Here is a 16710-nt window from a genome sequence, read left to right as displayed (position 1 = left end):
GGCAAAGACATGGGAAAGATTGGTACAAATGGGTTAAAAGTGGCAAAAACAGCCAGAAAAAGAGGTGAAAAGGGGTCACAAGTGGTTAAAGGGCACAATAATTGACAATTTCTGTTAAAACTGCACAAATGGGCATTAAAGTGGTGGAAAGGGTTAATACCGGCAAGAATTAACAGAGACAACATTAGGTAGATAATGACAAAAAATGCATTTAAAGTAGCAAGCACGGGCAGAAAAGGTGGTGAAGAAGGGATACAGAGTGGCAAAAATGGGTTATAAGAGGCAAAAACAGTCAGAAAAAGTGTGCAAATTTGATGAAAAGTGAAACCAAGTCTAGCATCAATTCTGCTGCTCCAACACACAGGCACTGATACCACCAGTAAATCACAACGGGGGAATGCCCATTCTCTGGGTTTATCTGGGGCCCAGTGAAGTCTGTGGGCAGGTGTAAACTTCATTGCAGCACATACACCTTTAAAATGTTAGATTCTTTCTACAGTCTGTGGTTAGATCAGAGCTGTCAAATAGACAAGATAAACTGCTCTTATTAGTGTCCAGTGAAGCAGCACCCTCTGCTGCTTCCAAAGAGAAGTAGAGGCAAAAGAGCTTTTATCTGGTATCCCCAGTGGTCTTTTAACCTTGCAAAGCAGATCTGGCGTGTCAGGTTACAGTGGTCCCTCTTCCACACAAACCAGGCCCAACCCTGCTCAGCTTCAGGGATAGGACCAGATCTGGGGGTTTGAGGATAAGTGACAGATGAATTTAAAACAGCCATTTAAAGAGGTCCCACCACAGTCTTGAATCTGGCAAGTTTTTATTTTCACCATATGAAAAAGACAAATTTTCCCCTATCTGCCCAGGCTTTTTTACTAGCATTGTTACAAGGGATCAAATGAAAAATGACTGAATAACTAAGCATTATTATTAAACTTAACTACATATTTACTACTTACTAACCACCATTAACTTCTTGTTGATAATTTGTTTGCAACTCTCTGACCTTCAGCCCTAATCCTCTTCCATAGTGATCCCAACAAACCAACAAGTCTTAGTTTACATACAAAACAACTATAACCCTCCAGCTTTGCAGCCTTTGGTGAAAGATTGGCTGTTCTTTCTTTTTTAGCGCAAATAGTCAACTAACTATAAATCACTTCAGTTAAATTCGGGGAAAAATAATTTATTCGGTCTTAAAAAATACTTTACAGCCGCTCAGAAGTCGTCGCCTTAATTTGGGTGCCCAGCTCTATTTCTGTCCCGTATAACTACATTTCCCATCATGCAACCGCGCCGTACCTTCCATTGACCCTGTGACTGAAAATAATCTGATCAGCTGATCTGACCTGGCAACAAAATAACGTAGCAAGAGAGATCTGGCAGGGAGGGGGCTGAAGAACAAAACAATGACACTGCTCGGAAGGATTCAAACACAGAAACACTTTTAAAGACTTTTCTCTCCTGGATTTCCCTCCTGTCGTTCAGTGAAGCAGTCCGCGGATCTCCGAGCTGCAGACATCGACGGACTGTTGTTTTTGTTGATATGTTGTTACAGCTCAGTTGACAGACTGAAAGCTAGCTGCTTTTAAGGACGGATATGAACTGCTAGGGCTCTCTGGCTCGCTTATCACAGCTTTTCTTCGGGAAAAGTTGTAACTGTCCGTCGAAACCAGCTAGCTGGGAGTTACATTAAACTGCTTTGTTGCCAAATTAACCGCCGAGTTTAGCCGTGAGCTGTTTGAGGGTCAGTTTGCTAGCTAGCCTGTTGTTAGCATCAACATTTGCACATTCATCTCTTCAGAGAGAGTTCATTGTCTCGGTTGGTACGAGATACCGACATTTATTTCTGTATTATTATTACTGTTATTCGTTAACTTAATATATATACTTTATCTGTTACTGCAGCTAAATGCTAACTTTTAAACACGAACAAGCTAACTGCTAATGGTAATAAGATATTAGGTGTTACTCAAGGAGACGGCTGTTTCTGCTTCATTGCCTCACTGTTAGTTGCACTATATTATGTAATTTTGCCGTTTTATTATTAATTAAATTTAGCATTATCATCTTACATTGTTCAGATATTCAGCGTTGAAACCATGCAGCTGTTTTAAGCTTATTTTTTAGCAGTTCATCTCTGTTATTAGTGCTAGTAGACATATTTCTTCACTTAATATAGGAGTAAACGGCTGCTGTTGATAAGAGTTTCGAGAAGCACTGCTTCTTATAAAAGTTTCCCTTGTAAGAAACGATGAGTGGCCATGGCTCATCTTCAGAAAAGGGAGTCAATACCAGTCTAATATGTCAGGAGAGTTACGCCTGTGGTGGCTCTGAGGAGGCTGCATTTGAGTGTGATGAATGCAAAAGCTTGCAGTGTGTCCGCTGTGAGCTGGAGCTCCACAATCAGGAGAGCCTGAAGAACCATGAGCGGGTTCAGATAGGTCCTGGTCACGTCCCATATTGTGACAACTGCAAAGGAGGAAATGGGGAGAACAGCAAGCGCCGTAGATCTGTGGTTCGCTGCCAGAACTGCAAAGTTAACCTGTGCCAAGACTGTCAGAAACGCACCCACAGTGGAGGCAACAAGAAGAAACACCAGCTAACATCTTACCCTCCTCCACCCAAACCTGCAGAGGTTAGCTCTGTCCAAACATCTGTCCTGCCTGCTGTCCAAATAGACAATGAGACCAAATCTCAGAGAGCCAAGCTGCTGGAGAAGGTTTCGAGTTTTCTCTTGGTGGATGAGAATGAGGAAATGCAGGTGAGTAGTGCAAATGGGACACTTTGGTTGCACATTATGTTGTTTCGCTAGCCAATATTAACATCAAAACTATTGTTTTTCTCCAAAGATAAAGGATGAAAGTTCATTTGTCAAACGTCTGAGCTGTGACCCTGACCAGCTCCTGAAGGTGGTGTCCATCTTTGGCAACACAGGCGAGGGTAAATCTCACACCCTGAACCACACGTTCTTCATGGGCAGAGAGGTGTTCAAAACCTCTCCTACACAAGAGTCATGTACGGTGGGCGTGTGGGCGGCGTTTGACCCCAGCCGTAAGGTTGTGGTCATCGATACAGAGGGGCTACTGGGGAACAGCTCCAAACAGGGCCAGAGAACACGCCTATTGCTCAAGGTACTCGCCATCTCCGACCTTGTTATCTACCGCACCCACGCTGATCGTCTCCATGACGATCTGTTCAAGTTCCTTGGGGACGCCTCGGATGCTTACTTGAAGCATTTTACTAAGGAACTTAAGGCAACAACAGCTCGCTGTGGCCTGGATGTCCCTCTGTCAACACTGGGGCCTGCTGTGGTCATCTTCCATGAAACCGTTCACACTAAGCTTCTTGGATCAGGTAAAACCCTAACCCTCTCATGAATGCTCTCTGTTTCACATTCATTACCCAAGTGAAGGCCTGATAACTTGATTATGACTGTGTCACCATCAATTTTGGTCTGCATCCCTGTAAGGGACGGGCCGGTGTGTCTGAAGTGATCTAAGACTTTAGCCCTGCAGATAATAACAGGTTTAGCAAATATTAGGCTGCAGTGTTGCTCTGTCTCTTTTACATAACGTCAGAGGTAGCACTTAGCATTCCAAATTTTGTTTAAACACCCTTTTCTGGTCAAAAAATGTGGATGCTGTTTGGTGAAGTCAAAGTAAACTTATAACAAAAAGTAAGGAAATTTGTATTTGGTAGATTATTTCTTTGTTGTAACAATGCTTCTTGGTAATAAATCTTACACCAGTGGAAAGCCTGTTTATTACCCTTTAAAATGATGCCACATTTGTAAGGATCATGTATTTGTGCTCATACCCACAGACAGATAATGTCATGCATTCCTAGAAAAAAAATTTATACAGTTACAACAAAGAGAAAAGAGGCTGTGAGGTTTAAAATGAGATTCCTAGATTGTCCAAAAGCTAAATTTGCTGGAATAGAGAATAACATTACATTTGCTCAGGTTACAGCAAGTAAGTAGCTTGTTTGTGTGTTTTACTTTTGGAGTAGCTTTTAGAACCACTACTTTTTATGTATATTTTGAGGGAGGTGTGTTGTGCTTTGTCACATTTAAAAGCATCCATTACTAAATAAAATCATTCTACTAAATGGCTGAAAGAGGATGTAAATACTTTCTGTCATCTTTGTGAAAGCAACTGTATTTTTGGCTTATGTTTCCATCTTTTAGTCAGTGGAAAAAAGGGATAAGATGATTTCACATTACATACAAAATTATCTATTGCAATGCACTTTATTATGAAGGTGTTCCTTTAATCAAACAGCCTGGTAAAGGATCATGTTCTCTTGTTTCTTACACCCTGCAAATGAAGGAAATATCATATTTTACTTTTTAACCCCAGGTATAAAAGAAATCACTCACTACTTAAATAAATTAGCTTTCGCTTTTAGCTGGGACTAGTTACTTTACTTTTACTGAAATACATTTGAACTTAACTTTCTCTAGAGTGAAATAATCTTGTAGTCTTTGCACCCTGGTTAACTTGGGTCTTGATAAGTTAAAGCCCACCAGAGAAAGGAAAGGCTCTGCTGGGCATGATAGTATTTTTACTGAGATCTTTATGAATAGAATGATGCCACTGAATGTCACATCTTTCCTTGAGAGGGAACCACCCAACATTTATTCATATTTTCTGCAGCATGTTGTTTATACATTCTATTGTAAATTCTTGTCTATTTCTCTAGATAAGTCATCTGAGTCTGTTGACCGGCTGCTGTCCGAGCGCTTCAAGAAGCTCTCCCGTTTCCCAGAGGCGTTCAGCTCCGTGCAGTACTGGGGAACTCAGACTTTGAATCCACCTACAGATTTCCGCGGCCTGCAGAACAAACTCGAGCAGCTCCTGGACAACAACGCCACCCGATCCCCTCGCACCCCCGTAGTCATCTTTAAAGCCCTGCAGGTAGGGCTGTATGAAGCCGACTGGCATCTGGCCTGCTCCAAACCAGGCCAATTTTTGTTGTAGAACACCGGTTGAATGCATGGTAACACTTAATTATTGCCACTATATAGTTCAAACTGGTTTCTTAGATTCAGGAATAAAGGATTCGGGTTGTGGGCTTTTCATTTTCTTGTTTTCTTTTTGAATGCATTTTATGTTTTGTCTTGGTTAGCTGATTGCCTCTTCTCCTTGATTTTCCCCTCAGGCTCTGAGTGAGCGCTTTAATGGGGAAATTACAGGTGAGCTTGTAGCCCACAGCTGCTTCTTTCCTGATGAATACTTCACCTGCTCCAGCCTGTGCCTCAGTTGTGGGTAAGTGACTTTAAAAAAGATTTTAAAAAGTTATGCTTATTACAGACGTTTTTAAAAACTGCACCCCATAAGTATTTACTTCACGCTTTATGAACATATTTCTCAAAAAGAAGGAGAAAAAAAACTGTTGAAAGTGGACCCCTGGTTGACACTGCAAGGGATTCCCAAATGCTTTGTGAGTATCTTGCAGTGTTAACCAGGAAGTCCACTTTCAGCAGCTTTTCCCCCTCATTTTGTGAAATTCATCATGAAAGGATCATGGTTGTACACTCTTCAAATTCCTCAGTGTAACAAGCTGTGCAGTATGTTTAGCTTTTATTACGTTTACTAAGGTCAAAGTGTTATGGGACATTGGAGAGTTCCATATTACAGGGGGTGCTTAAACACTAGAACATGCAGTTAGTGGTAGAGAATAATCTTGGTCCATCACAAGTAAGCAGAACAAAACATAAATGAGGTACAGAAACAGAATGCCAGCTTCTAGTCGCAGTTTACGCTTCTTTATCCAGTAGTCTGCCATGCAACATATGCCATTGCTGCTGCCACAGTAGCTAAGAAGAAAGGTACCAATAAAACTATAAAAACTGTGCTTTTTTTCTTGTTTTGAAAGCTTTAAGGAGTATTTAATTTTACTTTTAAATCTCTTGCTTTCCAGTTGTTAAAAATTCCAACATAGTGTTCATTTAAGTTTAATGTAAGTACATATTACTTTCTCAGATCTGGCTGCAAGAATGGCATGAACCACTTAAAGGAAGGAATGTGCCATGAAGCAAAACATCGCTGTCGTTATTCTGCTCAGTATGATAACCGCATTTACACCTGCAAGGTAAGCACTGTTTTCACTTGAGCCTCTGAGGATCATGCTAGAAAGCATTTTACAGATAAATGGCAGTGGAGTTAAGAGCATAAAGAGTCTGCAGTGACCCCATTTTTCTTTTTAAAATCAGAAAAATATGCCCCTTTCTACACAATAGCTGTGTCAGATTGACACTCTACGCTCTCTACTACACTCAGTAAAGAGGGAGGTGTAGTAACATTAGTTTACAGAAAAGTAGGTGATAGTTTTCAAAGTTTAGGATTAAAGAGAAGAAATAAATGAAAGGTACAGAAAGCAGAATGTATAACATTTAATATACCTGCCTTTAAAAATTATTTACACCCTTGGATGTTTAACCCTTTAATTGATTTTATAAATCAATCATGGTCAATATATATATATTGTGCTTAACAAATTTATTAGACCACCACCCAAAGTAAGGTTTATGCCACAGCTGCCCTAAATTAACAGCATTGGTAATTACCAAAATCATTTTTTATGTTTCTGCAATGGTTAATACACCAATATGTAGAAGTCCAGTCACTGGTTTATCAGTATTCCTGGCTACCATTATGCCACGAAGACTAAAGTACACTCCAGGCAACTCAGAGAAATGGTTATTGAAAAATAGTCAGGAGATGGATACAAAAAAAAAATTCCAAGGCTCTAGGCATCCCCATGAGTTCAGTTAAATCTATCATCAAGAAATGGAAGGAATATAGCACATGTGTAAATCTGCCTACATCAGGCCATCCTCACAAACTGAGTGGCTGTGCAAGATATTGACCAGGTCACCCTTGTGAAAGAGATCTCGATATCAATGGGTCTTTATCTAGTTAAATGAAGGTTAAATAAAAAATAAAATACAATTGATCTGAAGTAGTTAGAGGCTTCAGCAACTTAGATGGGAGAGACTCGGCATTCAACAACTATTGCCCGAGTTCTTCACCAGTCCAAGCTTTATGGGATAATGGCAAAGAGGAAGCCACTGTTGAAGAAAACACAGATTAAATCTGGACTAGAGTTTGCCAAAAGGCATGTGGCAGACTCCATGATCAAGCTGAAGAAAGTTCTTTGGTCGGATGAGACCAAAATGGGTCTTTTTGACCATCAGACAAGACACTATATTTGGCAGACACCAAGCACTGCACATCACCACAAACACACCATCACCACTGTGAAGCACGGTGGTGGCAGCATCATGCTGGCGGGATGCTTCTCAGCAGCTGGCTCTGGAAGGCTTGTAAAGGTAGTGGGTAAAAATGAATGCCTTTAAAATAAAGGAAAATCCTGGAGGATGATCTTATTCAGTCTGCAAGAGAACTACATCTTAAGGGAAGATTTATTTTCCAGCAAGACAATGACCCGAAGCATGTAGTGAAAGCTACACAGAGATGGTTTAAAGAAACAAGGTGAATGGTCTGACGTGGCTGAGTTAAAGCCCAGACCTCAATTCAATGGTGAATTTCTGGCTGGACTACAAAAAAGCTGATTTCTTGCAACCTGACAGAGTTTGAGCAGTTTTACAAAGACGAGTGAAGTAAAATAGCGGCATCCAGATGCATAAGACTGATTGAGACCTATCCACACAGACTCAGTGCTATGATTGCAACCAAAGGTGCTAAAGGTACTAAATACTGACTTGAAGGGAGTAAATATTTATGCAGTCACTTATTTTACATTACTTATTTTTATTCATTTGAAATTATTTTGTATAAATTTTGTTCATTCTGACCTTATAGAGTTTTTTCTTTTTTTTGTCAAAAATAGCCAAATTATATTGAACATAAATGATTTAAAAAATCAATAAAAGGATAAAACATCCAAATGGGTGAATATTTTTGTAAGCATCGTACATACATTAAAGCTTGCACCAGTAGTTATATTCTTGCTCATTAATATAGGGGGTAACTTCCATAGCAATATAGGCTGTTAATTTATACGTTCCAAGAAGTAGCTTTCCGCTTCTCCTCCACTGATGTTTTTATCACTCTTATACTACTCGAATCTAAAGTTGCTGTGTTTGTGCTTCACTTTAGGCCTGCTACGAAGCTGGAAAGGAAGTGATTGTTGTCCCTAAGACTTCTGCTTCCTCCGACTCTCCGTGGATGGGTCTTGCTAAATACGCTTGGTCTGGGTGAGTCTCAGCTGAGTGACCTGGGGCATGAATAACCAGGCTCGGTTACCTTGTACCGAGCCTAATTTTAGCGCTGGTGTTCCCAGCTCTGACTTACTGTCAAAGTCTTTTAAAATCAACCTGCATGCTCCATATCACATTCAAATGTTTTTATCTTCTCTGAGTTTTACATTTACTGTATTGAACAGGTATGTTATTGAGTGTCCATACTGTGGAGTGATCTATCGCAGTCGTCAGTACTGGTATGGGAATCAGGATCCTGTGGATACTGTTGTGCGCACTGAGATCCAGCATGTATGGCCAGGGGTAAGAGAAGCAGATTCTTTTTTGTGTCTTTATCTGATTTTGAACATATTTCCATGATTATTTGTAATCATAAAGCCTCATTGAAATGGCTTTAATTGCTGATTTATCCAGTTTATAATGAGGGTGTCTTAACTTTGACACTTTAGTGTTTTTTTCTGATACAGTATGCAGGAGTTTGCCTGTAGTTTTTAGTAATAGAAGAATTTTTAAAAAAGTCAATTTTTGGTGCCAAAGACTCTTATCTTAGTCACTCTGATATTGAGACAAGTATGGAGATCATTTGTGTTTTACTTATATATTTTCTAAAATTCTGGTATCAAAACAACCCCCATTTATGGTTGTTTTCTCTGCAGTCAGATGGCTTTTTAAAGGACAACAGCAATGCAGCTCAGCGTCTTCTGGATGGAGTAAACCTTGTGGCCCAGTCTGTGTCAGAGCTCAGTGTCAAGCCTGCGAAAGCTGTCACCTCTTGGCTGACAGATCAGATCGCCCCAGCCTACTGGAAACCCAACTCCCTCATCTTGGTGAGTGACACACAGCCCCCCCCTCCTCCTCTGCCACCAGCAGCCAAGTCAACACTTTCATGTCCAGGGGGATGTTTACTGTGTGCGCTGCTCTGTGCCTATTACACAATCCATGTTTGCAGGTCACAAGATAAAACCTGGAAAGATTGTGTCCTCTTCCCCCAAGCTCCAGGTCAATAACATCTTCAACTGCTTTTGTTGTTTTCTCTCTTCTACAAGGTGTGCCATAAGTGTCACGCAGTCTTCCAGGACAACGACACCAAACATCACTGCCGTGCCTGTGGGGAGGGCTTCTGCGACGGCTGCTCTTCCAAAGCTGCGCCAGTCCCTGAGAGAGGCTGGGGTCTTGCTCCTGTCAGAGTTTGTGACATTTGCTTTGAGCAGAGAGCTTCTTTTGCAGGTATGTGCTCTCAATATTGTTTCCCGTTTTTCATCTATTTCCTCATAATTCCACTTTAAAGCTCGTCTTCAGCAAAGTTGTTTTCTTTCTGCAGAGCTTCTGGAGGCAGAGCTTGAGGAGGAGGAAGGTGGAACCCTTGCCAGAAAGGTCGGAGAAGCAGTGACCAACACCATCGGGGTTGTGGTCACAGCTATTGACATCCCACTTGGTGAGTGTTGCCCAAAACAAGCCTCAACAGGACTGTTATGTAACGTGAATAGATGACCCAGTAAGTGTGAGAGTGCAATGCCCTCTGGTGGCAGAGGCGTAATGTGGCTATTTACAGTCAGAGAGGAAAATACTGAGGTTTTGTCTCTCATTTGAACTTTGGGAAACCTACAAAACCTCACTGTTAAGAAGTACAGACCATCTGAATCATCATGTTGTTATAGTACAAACACTATTACCAGAGGTTAATTCAGAATCAAACTAGGTCATTTGATCCCCAGCATGTTTAATGGGTTCTACTGATTCAATGTTACTGCAGACTTAGAGTGATTTAAATTATGTTTGATTGAGCAGATTTTTTTCACTTCTCTGTAGTTTATTAATCCTGCCAACAAAATTTCTGTTGTCCAAAAAATAAGAATCCTCCCCCACGCAGCGACTAGAGAAGTGAATAGTTGGCTCTTCAGGACACATCATGGTACAATCTCCTCTCAGAAGTGCTCGGCTGCTTAACACAGACTTTGAGTTCAGGTTCTTACACTAGTGCAAAGGTGAGTTAGATGACCAGTGAGCCTGTTGACACATTTCATTTTATGAGACTTCCTGGTGTAAACCCACAGGATATTTGTTTAAGATATAAATGCTTGGAGGCAGATTTACATGACATTTAAAGAGTGTTCTTGATCAGACGTATACAGTCTTCACAAATATTCAGGAGAGAATGTCTCAGATGCATGTATAGAGACCAGTTATGGCCTTTCTTTCTACTCATGTCTGAATCCTTTTTTTCAAATCCAGTAAGATCTTTCTTATCATAGATATCATGCTTATATATGTAATAATATGTATGAGGCTGCCTCATAAGCCCACTATCCACCCACGTGTAATGTTGAAGGGCAAAGATAAAACACTTTCAATCACCTGATCCTGCTGAAAACCTCTCCATGTTCATCACCAGCCCAAAAATACCTATGAACACAGTTTGCTCCAATCACAACAAAATTATCTGACTTGTTTCTAAATCTTGTTTTTATGTTTCCATGGCTACCCCACCAAGGAATTCATATTTCTTGAACTGAGGATGCACTTCCAGCAGCGATGAGGAAAAGAAAGCATGGATAATTCTCATGCTAACACAGAATTAATAAATACAGCCAAGCTGAACAGATGCTAATCCAGCTTTTATACAGTGTAATTAATTGCAGATATATTTAGTTACTGAAAATTCAAGCAATATTCAGTAAGAAGGGGTCAAAAGTATCGTTTCATATATTTGTTATTAAGGTGTCTGTGGCTGGAAATTAAGAGGTACAAATCCAAGAGGGGAATGAAGGGTTGTGAGATTTTCATGGCTGTAAACATGTTGAAACCAGTAGAAACTCCAGGATGCAGTTGCCCCCTGCTAAGAAAACATCCAGAGACAAACCATCATATAGAATCACAAAAACATGTTTTAACAAATTAGGATCTCACTAAAAATTGTGGTATTTTGAAGTTAAATATACAAATCTTGTGCATTTTTAAAGCAGAATGAAGAGGCTAAATCTGTGAAAATTCTGTCCTCTTGAAACATTTTTCTCTTTTAGTAATTAAATAAGAGGTAATGGGATTATAAATTGATTGACCAATTAAAGTTTTCAGCTTTTTCCTTGTCTGACCTGACAATCAAGTTTTTTTTTTTATTTCAAGTAAAACTAGTCTCCACCAGATAATTGTGTCACAGCCTTTATTTCCTGTATTTTTTATTTACTTTTATTCCTTAATTTATGGTGGAGTTGGTATTTTATATTTGTTGGCCTAAGTAAAACAAAGTCTTTCTTATTTATACTTAAATAGAATTTCTGTGACAAGTTTGCATTTTAGAGAGAAATAATTGGTTGTTATTAACTCTGTTCCTCCTCCCTTGTCCGTGTAACTCAGGAATTAGTTAATTCACAGAAACAGAAATGTTTACAGCAGCTGTATTCTCCTCAACTCCCAAAGGAATTAGGAATTATCCAACAAACGACTAAAGTCAGAGACTGTTTCACTCAGCTTGAAATGAAAATCTGAATGCCTTCTTCCCTTTCTCTGCTTTGTTAGTGGATGCAAAAAGTTTTAACAGGTTGTATACCTGCTATAAAGACTTAGATCATTTCCTATTAAGTTATACTTCTGACTGAAGCCTAATCTTCTCTACAAACACACTTGCATATTGGGGTTTTGTCACTTAAGATGAGAATATTACCAAAATGTTTAACAAATGAGACATTGAGGCAGTTCGTGCATGTGAGAGAGACACAACAGGAGCGCGCCAATCCATACGGATACGCCGTGCAACTTTCTGTGCATGCAGCACGGCTTACGTGCACGTACGGGTTCACTGCTGAGCAGGCTGACCTAGGCTTTATAAAATGTAAAGTTGGCGGGGCAAAATAGACCATGGCAATAGAAATCAGACAGAGCACCATAATCTATGTAACTGATAGGGAAAACCTGTTAAAGTTGGAACTTTGAATCCTCTTGCGCTGAAGTTTATATCTTGTCTTACAAATGACTCAACGATCTAAATATGCACTAACAGCACTTCACATCAAATATTCATGCATGTTAATAGTCTGTCACATCCTCATTACTTCGCTTCCTATCGATACAATTCTAATGAAGATAAAGATAATCAAAGCTGTTTGATAAGCCTAAGTTATCTTTATATGTTGAAAGACATGAGTAAAACAGACTGAAATTTAAAAGCTGCATCAATTCAATCTAACTATTTCTAATCTTCTATCAGGAATAATCACCATTACAAACACTTCTGCTTCTTCTTCCACATAAATCTGCTTGTTAATAACATGTTTGCTGTAATCTGCAGGATATTTTTGTCTGAAGTTGTTTTGTGGTTGTAGCTTTGACACTGATGGGCACGCAAAAGTTCATTTAGCAGTGATCATGTGGGTCAGACAACAAGCCACGCGTTCATTAGTGACTGTATCTCTGGTTTTTGGAGCATATAAAGCACTCTATGGCAGAGGATATTCTGCTAAGTTTACCCCTGCAGTGTAGAACAAGATGTTACATGACTCATGTTAAGTTTCTGATCGATGTGACATGCAGCCAACAGCTGATAGATGAACGAGATTTTACTGATAAACAAGATGTATATGCGAATGGGTAAGCCTTGGTAGCGTTACTTGAAGGAATGTCAGCTTGAATTCCTCCTGTTTTAAGCAGTATTGTCACAAAATAATGGTGTCCTTCAGACTGATTTTAGCAGTTTCCCTCTGATTGCAGTTTTTATGCTAAGCTGGCTGACATAAAATTATTAGAGAGTCCATCAAGACTGATAATCAACTTTTAATCTAGGTTTAAAATGACTATGTGACAATCATAAGTATTAGCTTATTCCCTCACTAATCTGTGCTAATTTTTGCTTCACCCCTCTGTAGGCCTGGTAAAAGACGCCGCCCGTCCCGCCTACTGGGTGCCCGACCAGGACATCCTCGCCTGCCACAACTGCCAACGCGAGTTCACTGCCAAGCTGTCCAAGCACCACTGCCGCGCATGTGGCCAAGGAGTGTGCGACGACTGCTCCCCGGATCGTCGCTCGGTCCCGTCTCGAGGCTGGGACCACCCTGTGCGCGTGTGCACCAGCTGCAACCAGAAGCCTGGGGAACTTTAACGAGGGACAATCTTCCTTCCTCGGAGCACCAGAGAGAACCAGTCATTCACTCAGCTCGCAGTCTGACACTGCTTTACCTCTGTTCCTCTGATGGTTCTGTCTCGTATCTGTGGAAAGGAAGTTTTTAGGCGTAATCTTTATATAGCATATTTAGCAGATTTGGGATTTCAGAGTTCCTGTGGCCTTTGTAGAGCAGCCAGAACATGTGAGTTACTTGACTGAGTGTGAAATCGGCATTTCCACTCTGATTATTCACAGAGTGAATATTTTAATTCTTATTGACACAAATCCCTGATTTTATGTTAAATATGGCTGTTGAGCTATTTTTCTACTATCAGAAAATATGAAAAAAAAGTATCATTTAAAGATTACTAGCTAGTTGAGAACCCTACAGGGTTGGTGTGATTAGTTTCCAGCGATTCTTCTTATTGTTTCTCTGATGTCGTGCGTGTAATGGCAAGGAGATATTTTATATCTGTGCAGGTGTAACTGCAGGTTCCATTGCATGCTGTATTGCAACATTTTAGTTTTTGCACTAAGCCTTTTTCAGCTGTTATAGGCTGTTGCTTACCATGGCCAAATTCCAGATATCCACATGATCAATTAGTCTGTCGCTAACTGAGCTGTAATCTGCTACAGTCGGGTCTCCGTTGTGGATATCTGGTGTGCCAAAAATCATTCAGGTCACTGTGTCTGTGCTGGTATGATGTTTATATTTTATCATGTACTTTGTGTTTGTATGAAGACAAAGAACTATGTTAGAGTGTACATTTGAAATGTTGGAAATTATTTATGTATTGAAAAGAAAAATTATTAGCAGTCTGGCATGCATGGCAGTGTGAGGAATCCATGGCCTTTTTCTGCTCGGAGCATGACCTCTGAGCAAACCTCACCATCTCTCTTAAGCGGCATTTTACGTGTTCATGAGTCATAAAATGTTTGTTTGTTTTCTTGACATCTGATTTTCTTGTTTTCAGAAAATAAACTGTCTGGTTGGTTGCACTGATATTGTTTTGCTGAGCTCAAGGATATCTAAATTGTTTTCAAACCAGTTTTGCAAACTGAATTTTCTCCCACAGGTCTGACAAAGGTCAACACATTTTGTGCAGTTTTAACTCCTCCCAGCCAGTTTTTTTTTTCTGTTATTTACATCCGTTATTGATTTTGTTCTTTTTTTTTTTACATCAGTTACTGTATGATCATTTATTTTATTTCTAATGCCACCTCTTCTTTTAGTGTTTTTTTTTGTCTGTAATTACACAGAAAATTTGTTGCTAAAATGTGGCAAGAAAAAAAATCAGTTTATTGAATCATATTTAGTGACTGAGAGCTTTAACCTGTCTTGCATCATTACTAGTTTGAGTCATTGAGTAAAGAGGATGTCATACAAAGCACAAAGTGATGCCTTTAACACTTCTGCTTGTATTTTGTCGTTGAAAATGAGAAAAAAAAAATCTTTGTCGATTGTAAGCTTTGTAGATAAAGTTACTCCTCCCTTTGCTCTGTACGTGGAACTTTTTGGTTCTGATGTCTGATGAGAAGATGCTGTGTCTGCCTCGTCTCAAAATAGATTTATGTGACTGAATGTTGCATCACACACACCCCTGTTTGAGATGCTAAAATTGCACAGCATAGAATAGGAACTAGATCATGGTAGATGACTTGTACTGGAGTTTTATGTCCATTCAAATGTGTGCAAATGCAAATATTGATGTCCAAGTTTTGGATTAGCTCGGGTGCTATGAACACACTACAAATCAAGCTGAAACTCAATTAAAACTGTTGGAAACCAACTTGAGTTGATGTGTGAATACTTGATAAATATGCTTAACATTAAAGTTATATCACCACCTCTTTGCTGAAAACATAATCTGTGTCTTTAGTGTGTGTGGATTTGTGTGTTTAAACCTCTGTGTCAAACCACTTACTGTACTGTATGTGGGAGGAAAAGATCGTGTGCAAGCCTGAGCACCATGAGCCTTGCTTTTATTCCTCTCTAACTCTAGAGCTGCAGGAATAGAGGGGAAAAATATTTGCTTGGTGCTTAATGATGATGCTAAATGATTAATAATCATTTTAATATTTAAACCCCAAGCTTCTATGTTGATATTCTGTGCCTCCTGCACTCTGTAATCCCTCAGAATAGCTGCTTTTGATATGTAATCAAAGCTCAAGTGGAGGTCTCTTTAAAAGTGTTGTTATTCACTTACAGTCTACATTATAAATACAAGGAAAACCCTTTAAAATAATTTTGACAGTTTACCCTCATAAAGCCACGCCCCATCCGTGTATACTGCGCATGCATTGGTCCACGAATTCACCCCGAGCTCTGATTGGTCGATTGCTGTAGGTTTCCCTCAGAACTGCAAGACGCCGATATTGCGTTACATTGTAGCAAAATGGCGGCTGTCATTCAGAATCCACTAAAAGCGTAAGTAATTTAAACATTTAGGAAATTTTGAATCATTACTTTGCGGCCAACTTGTATATTAACAATGGCTATCGGTGCATGTGATTTCCAGCCGTGTGCATAGGAAAGATAAAGCTGTCTGAATTCATTTTATGCACTTCTTCCATGGCAAAGTAGCCCCGTATAGTTCTTTTATTCCAGATTTTAACATTTTGTCTTAAACATGTGCGAAAACGACTGCCTGACATTTTGAATGCCCAAGAAGAGCGTCTCCTCCACACGGTTATGCATTCAACACGACAGAGTGTCGTCTTTCCTTGGCTATAAATTTATTTGAAAACTGTCGACAGCGTGCCTCTGCGCTGCTCCGAATAATTAAAAGCCGATTTTCTTCGTGCTCGGCCGGGCACAGCGGCGGAATATCGTCTGACATTCCGAAAGTCGTTTATAGTTAGTGTGAATTGTCGACATGTCAACTTTGGCTCCTCCGAGCGCAGACGTGGTCAGGACCCGGTAAAGCAAAGGGAGGAGGCATTTTGTAGCTTATTTGCATGCTTGCTGGCGAAAACGACAAAAGTGACAGCAATTTGAGGCAACCGTTTGAAGTAGACTGACACCTCGTGCTTAAAGAGCTCGTGCAATACTCAATTTTACCCCCTAACTTCAAAGCAATGCTCCACCTTTTTCCCTATTTCTCCTTTGTTCTTCTGTATTGTTTCACCTATTCTTCTGTTTAACACAAAACTGCAATAAGATACAATTAGCCTCCAGTTTCATGTCATTTTAGCATTTTAACTCCACTCCACACTTTGCATTTAAGCTCACGCACGTTCACTTTGACGTGACAGAACCGCCTGTATTGATGTGCTCCTCTCACCATCATGGCTCTGTCTGTGGGACTGTGGAGGCACTGAGCAGGCTCTCCACTGTGCCTTTAAGTGGAGGAGTGCTGGAGATTAGCTTGGTCCAGGATCCTGGGCCCAT

General features: G+C 40.0%; 2 protein-coding genes across 4 annotated transcripts in view; both read left to right on the top strand.

Annotated features, from left to right (window-relative positions):
- The first annotated feature begins 1349 nt into the window (after nucleotides 1-1349).
- LOC121526298 (zinc finger FYVE domain-containing protein 1-like) lies at nucleotides 1350-15160 on the top strand. Its single transcript, XM_041812821.1, has 11 exons — nucleotides 1350-2758; nucleotides 2847-3351; nucleotides 4702-4916; nucleotides 5161-5267; nucleotides 5985-6093; nucleotides 8124-8221; nucleotides 8410-8527; nucleotides 8881-9051; nucleotides 9271-9451; nucleotides 9546-9659; nucleotides 13084-15160. The coding sequence occupies exons 1-11, from the start codon at nucleotides 2249-2251 to the stop codon at nucleotides 13314-13316; spliced, it is 2361 nt and encodes a 786-aa protein (XP_041668755.1). The 5' UTR covers nucleotides 1350-2248; the 3' UTR covers nucleotides 13317-15160.
- A 535-nt stretch (nucleotides 15161-15695) lies between these two features.
- The window catches only part of LOC121526783 (zinc finger protein DPF3-like), a 40073-nt gene continuing 39058 nt past the window's right edge, over nucleotides 15696-16710 (top strand). For all 3 annotated transcript variants that reach the window (XR_005993342.1, XM_041813527.1, XM_041813526.1), the window contains exon 1: nucleotides 15696-15747. Coding sequence is in view for 2 of the 3 variants with exons in the window: in XM_041813527.1 (XP_041669461.1) it covers nucleotides 15716-15747 (32 nt within the window). In the remaining variant the exon portion in view is untranslated. The remainder of the gene's footprint in view (nucleotides 15748-16710) is intronic.

The sequence above is a fragment of the Cheilinus undulatus genome, linkage group 18, assembly GCF_018320785.1.
Source record: "Cheilinus undulatus linkage group 18, ASM1832078v1, whole genome shotgun sequence".
Taxonomy (NCBI): Eukaryota; Metazoa; Chordata; class Actinopteri; order Labriformes; family Labridae; genus Cheilinus; species Cheilinus undulatus.
The sequence above is the reverse complement of the archived record's forward strand: the minus strand, read 5'-3'. Positions and strand labels throughout refer to the sequence as shown.